The 11468-nt window shown below is 36.7% G+C and overlaps 2 protein-coding genes across 2 annotated transcripts in view; one reads left to right on the forward strand and one right to left on the reverse strand.

Moving 5' to 3' along the window:
- Positions 1 to 2548: 2548 nt before the first annotated feature.
- LOC112502570 (translationally-controlled tumor protein homolog) lies at positions 2549 to 5228 on the forward strand. The gene is made up of 5 exons (XM_025106522.1): positions 2549 to 2654; positions 3777 to 3850; positions 4114 to 4242; positions 4337 to 4494; positions 4974 to 5228. The coding sequence occupies exons 1-5, from the start codon at positions 2627 to 2629 to the stop codon at positions 5089 to 5091; spliced, it is 507 nt and encodes a 168-aa protein (XP_024962290.1). The 5' UTR covers positions 2549 to 2626; the 3' UTR covers positions 5092 to 5228.
- Positions 5229 to 5507: 279 nt separating this feature from the next.
- LOC112502569 (26S proteasome regulatory subunit 6A homolog) overlaps positions 5508 to 11468 on the reverse strand; it is a 9470-nt gene continuing 3509 nt past the window's right edge. Inside the window, exons 3-10 of the mRNA XM_025106521.1 lie at positions 9337 to 9444; positions 8968 to 9159; positions 8677 to 8868; positions 7158 to 7276; positions 6886 to 6973; positions 6202 to 6321; positions 5977 to 6117; positions 5508 to 5731 (exon numbers count right to left, since the gene is read on the reverse strand). Of these exons, the coding sequence (XP_024962289.1) occupies positions 5654 to 5731; positions 5977 to 6117; positions 6202 to 6321; positions 6886 to 6973; positions 7158 to 7276; positions 8677 to 8868; positions 8968 to 9159; positions 9337 to 9444 (1038 nt within the window). The 3' untranslated portion in view covers positions 5508 to 5653. The remainder of the gene's footprint in view (positions 5732 to 5976; positions 6118 to 6201; positions 6322 to 6885; positions 6974 to 7157; positions 7277 to 8676; positions 8869 to 8967; positions 9160 to 9336; positions 9445 to 11468) is intronic.

The following is an 11468-nucleotide window of genomic DNA, read 5'->3' on the forward strand; positions in this document are numbered from 1 at the left end:
TATGAATATATATATATATATATATATATATATATACCCTAAGGAAAATCTGATAACAAAAGAAATGATCTAAGTCCCAAGAATAATACATATAACCACAATTGAAATACATACCTCATCAAAGAGACGAAAATCCTGACGTGAACGGAGTAGAGAATATGGGAAAATTTCAGGTGTTATAGATAATGATAATGAGTTTCTTAATCTTTAATTAGCCGAAAATATTGTTTCATGATAGGATCAAACTCGGCAATCATTTGAAGTATACCCAAAAGAAATTTCATTAGAACTTTGATAATTTTTTTCATTTGATCCACGAAAAGCCAAATTATATTGTGCTAGACATTTCATAACATCAATTATTCTAATCAAAATTTCTTTCCAATGATCTGTATCTTTCTTAAGAATCACCATTTCATAACTTACGGACATAATGTTCACAAGAAAAGTGTCTACCTACCTTATCATTTGGAAAGTTGATGTTGGTGTCCCTTATAGGCCTTTTTCAGCAAACAAATCTTTCATTTTTCAATCTAAGTCATCCTAAATCCTTGGATCAAAAATATTCAAACTAACTTCATTATTACACGGATTTTCATCATCCAGAACTTCATCAGTACACACATTTTCAATATTTTCAACAAAATCATTGGGATTTTCAGAAACATTTCCAATAGGATTTTCAGGCAAATTTTCAATGGGATTTTCAGACACATTTGCCTAAAAAATATCGATTTAACGATCCCTGTAAAGATTGAGTAATTTCTTGTTGTCTTTTCTTTCTTTTTCTATTTTGTGCACATGATGGTTGTGATCTAGGAAACATGTTTAATATCTTATGAATTAAGCTTGTGCTTCCTTTCTTTATGGTTTCCCTTTTCCAAGTTGAAAGTAGTATGATAGAACCTTACTTCAATATATGCAACTTAAAAGGCAAGAAAACTATAATTAGTTAATTAGATTTAACTAAAAGAGTAAACAAAATTCAGAAGACCAAAGTGTGCAAGTGATAACTTATGTTGTATGCACTATGCTCCAAAATAACAAATATCATGTTATGTTCTGTTTAAGCCAATCTAATAATGAAATGAACTCATAGTAATAGAACATATGACCAAAATCAAATGGAAAGGCTCAAAAAAGTGAACTTGACCCAGTTTTTTTTTTCTTATTGATTTTTTCAGCCATTTTTGGTCGATTTCTAACCAGTTTTTCATGGGGATTTTGATATTATAATAAATACAAGATAAATGTTGATATTTTGATACCAAAATCACTAGAAACCATTGACAAGTAAACTTTAATTTCATCTTCTTAAAACTAGGATTTTTTTCTCAAGTTTCCATCATTACAATATTGGACAGCAATTAAGTTAATAATCGTTACCATAAGAGAGTTTGTATCAATTGCAAATACAATGAATACATAATGTCAAAATTAATCAATTAAATGTTACTATGTTAGAATTTAGAAACAAAATCATACATTGGTTTGAGAAACAATGCAATCGACTTCCACAGTTCCATTTCTAGTTCCAGAATCCATATTTGAAGAAATACAAATGCAATTGACTGTATCTAGATTTGAAGGGTTGAGATTTGAGAAACAATGAACGATTGATATTTGAGAGTTTAATCAACAATCGTGTATTCGAGTATATATAATCGGGCAGTCGACAATGCGCCAATGCATTGAGTGATCATCAAGATCGATCCATCGTCCCATGGACAGTCGTTGGACTCGCTACCGTTAATCGTCTTCCTCTGGAACTGGAACGTCATCGTCGAAAATCGAAAAAGTCGAACACTCAAAAAACAATAGAAATCGCCAAAGTCAATCGTCTTGTGAACTGTGATGTGTCTATCCTATTGTCACCGATTCAAGTCTTTGGGTTTGTTATTAACAGGTCTGGTCAGTTGGGCCTCTGTTTATAATTAAAGACCAAGTCTCAAATTACTAAACCCCAAAACCAAAAACTAACACTATATAAAAATTTCATGCCTCTTTGGGCATTGATGCCATGTATGATCGAACGGGTTGCACGTGCCCAGGGCCGGGCCTGCTCATAAAAAAATAAATAAAAAATGTGTTTATAGAACACTTCTCAAAATTATCTATAAAATAGCTGATATTTTAAAAGTGTTCTAAAAACTTATTTAGACGTTCAAAAGTAATCTATAAACTTATTGCAACGTTTTCATTTAGGACGTTTTATTATTTGGTCCTATAAACTTCAAACCCATAAAACAATTTATTAGGACACTTAGATATTGTTATCTCCTATAAAACCTATTTTATTGTAGTGTCATAACTGTTTTTCTCACGACCTTCATTGCTCACATGAATTGGATAACTTCTAATAGGGGTCGAAATGGAATTTATTTAAAGAAAAGGGGTATTTTTGTTAACTAACTAAACATCGGAGGATTATTTGTAACTTTGTTCTTCAATAAATCTTTTTTCCGCATTGATAAAGAAAAGAAAATTCTGGAAACACATAGTGGGGTAATCTCGTCAATTCCCGTGCTCGACTCCTATAAATAGTTGGTCACCGCCCGTAATATTTCAGAAACATATTTGCAGTACACAGAGTTTGTGGTTTCCTTTTCTGCAGTAATCGATCATCATGTTGGTATATCAGGATCTCTTAACTGGTAACACTTATGATTCTTACTTTGCCGCTTCTAAATTCTATTTATTGCATTGAATTTGCTAAAAAGAGGTTCATATATATTTTTGTTCGTTTTGCGTTTATAGTACGCAGATTGTTGTTATTATATGCATGTGTTGTTCGGTGTTCACGATTTTCTTGTGATTGTCTTAAATTTCGTATTCCTACAAGCCTACAATTATGTAGTATACGGAGGTTGATTAGGGTTTTGGTCGATCCAATTTTCGTTTTTAGTTATCAGATTTTGTGGAGGTTGATCCAGAAGGGTTAGCATCGTCTTTGATGGTTAAGGCAGTGTGTATATGATGAGTTTTGGTTTAGAAGTATAATCGATTTCTTTGCTTGAACCCAGTCAAAGCATATGTTTAGATATATAGAAAGACTATCAAATTGAACCGTTATTGCTTGAGGTCTTTAATTGAATGGAAATGCTCCTAATGTAGTCATCTATATTATATAGATTCCAGTCAAGATTGATTGGTTAAGAGTTTACTGGCTGTATGAGAACATGAAAATATATTATTTTTGTTATATTCCTCTACTATTGATTGCTATTAAAGTTGCTCACTAGTTGGCTTAGAAGCAAGCTTATTAAAAAAGTGTTCCTACATTGCGATCAGAAAAAGCTAGCTTATGATATGTGTCAAACGGCACTTTTTGGTTAAGCTTAGCAGTCAGTACCATAAGCTAGCTTAAGAGTGCCAAACATGTCCTTCGATAGATATTTCCCTCGTCCTTAAAAATTCATGCGGTTCTCATTTTGGGATGTTGCATGAAAATTTGTAACATTTTTTAGTTAAAGCTACCAATCTGCCATTCTATTTTTGAAGTATGTAATATTTTTGAAGGCCCGGCACCGGGTGACCCTTTGGTCTATCTGCTATTGTTATCATAACAAATTTGATATTGGTTTGTATTTACAAGATTATTGGAGGATATTTAGAGATACTTGACAACTAGTCAACACTTCCTCTGAACTACGTGTTTTGTCAAATATTTGGCATGTTCTTGGATGGTTTGAAGAAGTTCATTTTCTCCATCATATGAAGTGTGATCTTTACTCGATTCTTGTGTTGTTATACTTGATCCACTTGTGAAATCTCAGGTGATGAGCTTCTTTCTGACTCCTTCCCCTACAAGGAAATTGAGAACGGAATGCTATGGGAAGTAGAAGGAAAGGTAAAAAGGATGACTTTGTACCTTTGATTTCAAATTCATCAATTGTGTGTATGTGTATGTGTGTATATATATATGTGTGTGTGTATATATGAAGTATATAATATTTATATATGGCAAATACTCATGCACACCCCTTACATTTGGTGAGGTTTGAATCCTTGATCTCCTGGGAGGCTGGACTTATATCAGCAACCCGGCACCCCTTTGGTTAATCGTATATTTTTCGACTTATATGAAATTGCCTTTGTCCTTTCTTCCATCAGTGGGTAGTCCAAGGTGCAGTTAGTGTAGATATTGGTGCTAACCCTTCAGCTGAAGGTGGTGAGGATGATGAAGGTGTAGATGACCAAGCTGTGAAGGTAGTTGATATAGTTGATACCTTCAGACTTCAGGTACGTTCCCAAATCTATGCGATTGATTATTGATCATGCTTCTTAATCTTGTTATTTAATTTATGAACAAAATTGTTTCTTTACTATCTTATAGGAGCAACCGCCGTTTGACAAAAAGCAATTTGTCGCATACATCAAGAAGTACATCAAATTGTTGACACCCAAGTTGGAACCCGAAAAGCAAGAGGCTTTTAAGAAGAATATCGAAGGAGCCACCAAATTCCTTCTGTCAAAGCTCAGTGACCTTCAGTTGTAAGTTATTCAACTGTATGGAAGTTCAGATCTCTATTTCATAATTAAGTTTTTCCGACATCCATGTATGTAGATAAATTTTGAACATAAAGTTTCATCACCGTGTGTGATATACAAATTAAAGTGGCTGCTTTGAGACCACAGAAAACATGTAATTCGGTTAGACTTATGTTCTGAACTGATTACTTGTTGAAAAATCGGCCAACCGGAAGGCAAAAGTCAAAGCTGAGTTTCTTCATGTAGGATAGAAGGGGGGGTGCTGATGAATAATCCAGCACAGCGTTAGTTATTCTTATGTTTTTTTTGTAACCATGGGTATCCACCCAACTCGCGTAAACTTTGACTAATCCCATGGAATCCTAAAGATAACAATCATGAAAATCCTCAAGGCATGGCCTCTATCTGCCCTCTATTTAAGGTTTATTCTCTCGTGTTTTTTCTACGGATGGCATTTGAAAAGTGAATCTTGGTTTGTGCAGTTTTGTAGGGGAGAGCATGCACGATGATGGGACAATGGTGTTCGCATACTACAAGGAAGGAGCAACCGATCCAACTTTTCTGTATTTGGCATACGGGCTAAAAGAGGTCAAATGTTGAAACAAATTTATAGTTTGAGGTCCAGGTGTGGTGTTTATCAAACTTGATTGTTATGTACAACCATAATAAGCAACAACAAACCCTTGTGCTGCTATATATCATTCTCAGGAACTTGATGCTTTTGCATTTTGTTTGGTATAGTTCTGCTATATTTTGGTTGATTCAAGATGACAATTACAAGTTTTTTTCAGCATTTGAAAACAGAACCATTCCAAGTGACTTTTTCTGTCTTTTCTAGTAGTATATGATGATCACTATATATTGTGAAGGAAGACTGACTTCCGATCTTTAGCCATCTCTAATAAGCAATAGTTAAGCTGTAGATTATGACCAAAACTGAACTGAATCAAAGCCACCAGATGGTTAGAAGAAAATAGATGCAAAATAAACAAGATACAAGAGAAGAAGTGTTCTTGGGCCCAAATCGTCCCGAACTGAACCATATAAAAGCAACTGCTGCAGGATTCGACACAAGATGAAAGGAAGACGTGAAATCTTATACAACTAAAATTACGGTAAAAGTAGTTGTTGAACTTGTACAATGCAATTCCAAAATCACAACCTAAGCATAGTAATTTAAGCTTGATTTCTTCTTAGCCTGAACTTGGATGATCCCTTCGTTAAAGTCTTCATGGTTTACCTGTAAAACAAACAATATAATTGAATCCTCATCCACTGCTACAAGATTGACAAGAGTTTTTAGCCAAAATTGCATTTTCAAAAATAAAGGGTCGTTTCCAGTTTCACCATCAAACTATAAATGGCAGACTGGCGCCTGGTCAATTTGTACCATTACATCCAACCACGCACCTCTTTATCTTATCTCAGGAACATGTAGAAATAATAAGTTATAACATATACACAGAGAGATGGGACAGAGACTACCTCTGTTGCATCACGTCGAAGAGCAAGCATGCCTGCTTCCACACAAACGGCTTTCAGTTGTGCCCCGTTAAAATCATCTGTAGACCGCGCCAGCTCTTCAAAGTTGACATCCGGGTGAACATTCATCTTCCGGGAGTGGATCTACAATACAGAAAATATAATTCAATGACCATGCTAAACAAGTTTAATGCATATAAAACCAATAACATCTTCATTAAAGGATACCTGCAAGATCCGCGCCCTTGCTTCTTCAGTAGGATGTGGAAACTCAATCTTACGATCCAACCGACCAGAACGCATAAGAGCAGGGTCCAAAATATCAGCCCGATTTGTTGCTGCTATCACCTGCAGTTTTCACATGAAAAAAGCAACTGCAGGTAAGCACCAGATCACCAAAAAATGTAGTATTTAAAACAGCACTTCCATTACTCGCCAACACAAGGAAATGATGAGATGATGTCAAAATCAGATGACATTTATCAAAACAGCTAAATCCAAGGATTCTTAAATCGTTTTTGCATTATTGATTTGAGTTACAGGATCGAACTTGGAAAGTACTCATTATTTACAAACTGCATGTTTCTGCTAGTTTGATGCTCTAAATTTTAGAGCTCACCATATAGCAACAAGTATAGACGTGAAGAGTAGGATGCGACTGGTGAAAAGCACCTCTAAGCAGGACCTGGTGAAACTAGATGTTATATTATCAGTTGTCCACTTTTTTCTCTCTCCATGATTCATCTTAACAAAGTTCTTTTTTACTTTGTTGGTTCAAAGGATAAAAATGTAATTATCCCTCAATATACAAAGCAGTTCTTGTAAGGCACAAAAAAGAAAATTTGTAAGCCCATATCGACTCAGAAATAACAAAGATAGTTTCACACTTCCACTTGAGATGGAAAGAAGTACCTTTATCCGCTCATCGCTGCTAAAACCATCCAACTGATTAAGTAGTTCCAACATAGTCCGCTGCACTTCCCTATCTCCGCTAACTTCACTGCAATCAAATGAGACTTGTATCAAGGAGATGTATGAATAGACAATAGCTTTATGAATATATTATGCCGCCCACCCACATCTCCAACAAATTATTTTAATGCTATTGACATTGGTGGGGGATATATATTTTTTGATAAAGGATTCGGGGGGATATACTGCAAACAGAACAGTGATGTACATACCTATCAAACCGTTTTGTACCAATAGCATCAATCTCATCAATAAAAATGATGCAAGGAGATTTCTCTTTGGCCAGTTGAAATGCATCACGAACAAGTTTTGCACCATCACCAATAAACATCTGTCCACATAAGCCCAATAAAGATTCATCAGTGCAAAACACGTCGTTCGCATCACTAAATACAAAATGCAAGAATCCATCCAAGAAATAGCACAAATCTGAATATAATCTACAACAACCATGAAGTTGGCACGTTGATTTAGTCATAATCTAATCGTGGTTTGCATTAGATGACCGATCAATTTATTAGCGATATGGAAGCTGGTTTTCTACAGTCTGCTATGCTGGTGATTTTAACTCCATGATCCTAGAACTGCTTAAGAGTATAAGTTACAACAAATCCTACAAAATGCATCAACTACCCCTTAAATCATGCAAAAAGTTCAAGCGGAGACTCATTCTGACAATGCAAATGTTTCTTGTAGTTAATGATTCAAATGCAAGTAGGGTGTTCGCGGTCCGGTTTGGGCGGTTTAAGCCCTCAGACCACAAACCAAACCGTAATGGCGGTTTGTGAAATTTCCAGACCGAGCGGTTTGAAACCAAGTGCCCAGACCGGTCAAACCAGACCACGAAAAGGCGGTCTGGTCTGACCGGTTTAGGCGGTTTGKGYCTTTAATRGRCTTTAAATATGTTCTTCACTTTCKTTTACAAATATGTTCTTAAGGGATTTAGACTTCTGTTTCGTCGCTTTCGTTTCCACGGCAAGCTACTAGACTAGGGCAGACGACAAGTCGGCAACGGCAGCTAGACTCTCTGTCGTTTCTACTTTCCAATCCRGCAAGCAGCAACGGCAAGTCGGCAAGTTTGTTCGATTTCGATGAATTAGGCGACGTYSCGACGATTAGAAAATAGTGAAATACCGAAATAGAGGTGGATTACTGGATTAGGAATTACCGAATTAGGGATTTAGATTTAGGGGATTTAAGAAATCTTTTTGGATAAGGCTTTATGTTTGGGCTAATAGCCCATAAGGTATAAATTAAAGTTGAGCATTTAATTGGACTTAATAATTATAATACTAAAATATATATATATATATATATATATACACCTATGGCGGTCGGGTTGGTCCAAACCGCCCAAAAAAAAGTCTAAACCGCAGACCGCCCGGTTTCCGCTATTTTTCAAACCAGACCGGACCGCTAGACCGCTCAAACCGCCAAAAACGGTCCGGTTTGACTTGGTTCGGCCAGTTTGAACGGTCCGGCGGTTTTTTTGAACACCCCTAGGCAAGTATAGCTGCATTCTCTTGTTGCTGCATGTAGTATTATTGACATAACCATATGTAGATAAGAATGGTTTATGACAATATCAATTAATACAAACATATGAAATGAACATGCAATTATGCCCATCTAATCACATTACCACCTGAAATTCTTTAAACCTAACCCGGCAGAAGCACTTTTTGTGGGTAATAAATGTTTTGTATATTAAGGGACAGTAAATATAGCTACCTGAACAAGCTGGGGTCCTGCTAGCTTCAAAAAAGTGGCATTTGTTTGCGCAGCACATGCACGTGCCATTAATGTCTTCCCAGTCCCTGGAGGCCCATACAAGAGCACTCCTTTTGGTGGACGTATCCCTAATTTTTGGAACCGCTCTTTATGTGTCATCGGCAAAACTATGGCCTCAACTAGCTCTTGTATCTGTCACATAAAATACGATCCAAAAGGGATATCACAAACCTGATAACATCAGTATGTGGGGTGTATGCTTGCAGTTATTGTATCAAGATAAAAGCTTGCCTGTTTTTCAAGGCCTCCAATGTCATTGTAATCTTCAGTTGGTTTTTCATCAACCTCCATCGCCTTGACTCGGGAATCATACTCAGATGGCAATGTATCCAATATCAAGTAACTGTCCTTATTCACACCCACCAAATCACCAGGCTTCAGCTTATCTGGGTCCACGAGGCCAACGACAGGCAAGAAAATAGTCTGCAGAGGATACAGAAATGTGAGCAAGTTGGTGACCACTAGCTCAAGCCAGAAAAATAGAACTTCTGGCTATAACTGCAAGAATTTACAATATTCTTAAATATTTGGCTCACTTATATAGAAAAATTAATAAAAGATAATTTACATAAATAGCATGCATGATGTATTGTGCTTTACCTGACGAGTAGATGTTTTTAGCACAACACATTTACCCTTCCTTTGCGAGTCAAGATCGATATTTGCACCATCTTCCTCAGCTTCATCCTCTGGGTTCATTTCCAAAATCTGAAGCACCCAAGAAGACAATAGTGGCACATCAAACACTTGTAACAGAAACCTGGCATGTAACTTTATGATTCTCTCCAAAATCTAGAAAACATCCTCCACGTCTTTCTGAGTTTAGACAAGCACTTCAACACAACCAATAGTTGCAAAAGCAAGAACTAATGCATTTTATAAGATTCGTGTGTGTAAACTAGCAGACCTTTTTTATTGCCGCTACTTAATGATTACAATCAAGTCCATGATAACGGCGGCATATCTTTACAACAAACATGAAGGTTTATATTACATATTAAGCTACTACTCCCTTATGTCCTTCAAATTAATCCAACTTCTATAAGCTGCATCCGCAAAAAAGTAGTCCCATCAGCTGTTGCTGATTAGGAGAGTAACAATGTCTTATTCAGGATAGCAACATAATTTATTTGCCGGTATGTATGAAAGCAGTGACCATGACACTCACAAATTGAACAGTATTGCCACAAGTTTTCATCAAAAGATAATATTAACACCACAGCGGAAGAAACAATAGGAAAATGAGATAAGGAGATATATTCACAGCTCAACAATCTCTATGGAGAAGTAAAGAAGACTGTAGAGAGGGAGAATACAGAGGGCTCAACCATTTGCTAAAGGCAAAGCAAGGGATCAAGTAGAACATACAAAACCAGAAGCTAACGCCATTGGGGTTGCAACAGAGGTAAGGTTGTCCAAGAAATGGTGAAGGTCATGTGATCATGGTGGCGTCATGAAATTTTCAGAAGCTGGTCAGGACCCAACTAACCCAAGTCTAAGTAAGCTGTTATGTAGTTGGTTGATGTCTTTTAGTTAGAAAAATGTTTTTGTATTTTTAGCATGAGTTTAGTCCAGCAGTAAGTTCCTACTAGTTCAACATAAACCCAGAAGCATTTTTTAATGAATACATCAATAGGACTATCAGCTGTAACTTCGAAAAAGAACATTTATTGCCGATGTGTGGGACTTCCCTAACAGTCACAATTAAAAGTAATACATGTTAGCTGGGTTTAAAAATGTGCGCATTATGCGACCTGATGCGTGATGCGCTGTGATGCGCTGAAGAAAACGCAACAAAGGGTCTGATGCGTTGCGTTTCCATGATGCGTTGCGTTTCCATGATGCGATCGCATCACCTACGCATCACTCGATGCGTGCATCACTTGTGCATCAGCGCATCATGTATAAGTTGCGTTCTTGGGCTTTTTTCAGTGTTTAGTTGGGCTATATAGTTGGGCTTCTTAAGTAAAATAGAAGGTTAAAGTAAAATAGAACGTTAATAAACAGCCTGGTAATGTTATCGACCTAATAGAAGTAGCCGACGCCCGACAGCGAAGAAGTAGAACCAGCAAAGAAGCAGAAAGCGTGATTATAACCAGGTCGATACTCGAGTCCAGGTCGATACTCGAGTCGACAACCAGCAAAGCAGCAGAAAACGAACTCGCATCATATATTGAAGAAGTAGAAGTAGAAGCAGAAGCAGCAAAGAAGCAGAAAGCGTGATTATAACCAGGTCGATACTCGAGTCCAGGTCGATATACTCGAGTCGACAACCAGCAAAGCAGCAGAAAACGAACTCGCATCATATATTGAAGAAGTAGAAGTAGAAGCAGCAGCAGTAGTCGATAGTAGCAAAAGATCGACAGCCTAGAAGAAGAAGCTCGACAGTCGATAGCAAGCAAAGTGAAGAATTAGAAGTCGACCAGCACCAGCTTACAGAATGTCAGAATCGGAACCTATTGCGAGTTCAAATTCAAACACTTCATCAGGTGACCCCGGTAGAAAATATGGAACTCAAGATCCTAAATGTAGGAACAATTTCACTTGCCACTTTTGTGGTAAAGTAGTCAAGGGTGGTGTATATCGTTTAAAATGGCATTTTATTGGAGGTCTATCGGCTGTTACTAGTTGCCCAAATTGTCTAGAACATGTAAAAGAAGAAATAAAGTCTTATATGCAGAAAAAAGAAGTAGCAAAGGTGGAGAATTTAATGAACTCAAGTTACTTGCATT

The sequence above is a fragment of the Cynara cardunculus genome, unplaced genomic scaffold (assembly GCF_001531365.2).
Source record: "Cynara cardunculus var. scolymus isolate 2C unplaced genomic scaffold, CcrdV1 Un_Scaffold_1590, whole genome shotgun sequence".
Taxonomy (NCBI): domain Eukaryota; kingdom Viridiplantae; phylum Streptophyta; class Magnoliopsida; order Asterales; family Asteraceae; genus Cynara; species Cynara cardunculus.

Bases quoted from the DNA above. Each gene is read 5' to 3' on its own strand.
- LOC112502570 (XM_025106522.1), top strand. From the start codon at position 2,627: ATGTTGGTATATCAGGATCTCTTAACTG. The intron at 2,655-3,776 runs GTAACACTTATG...GTGAAATCTCAG, and splicing joins ATATCAGGATCTCTTAACTG to GTGATGAGCTTCTTTCTGAC. The intron at 3,851-4,113 runs GTAAAAAGGATG...TTCTTCCATCAG, and splicing joins TATGGGAAGTAGAAGGAAAG to TGGGTAGTCCAAGGTGCAGT.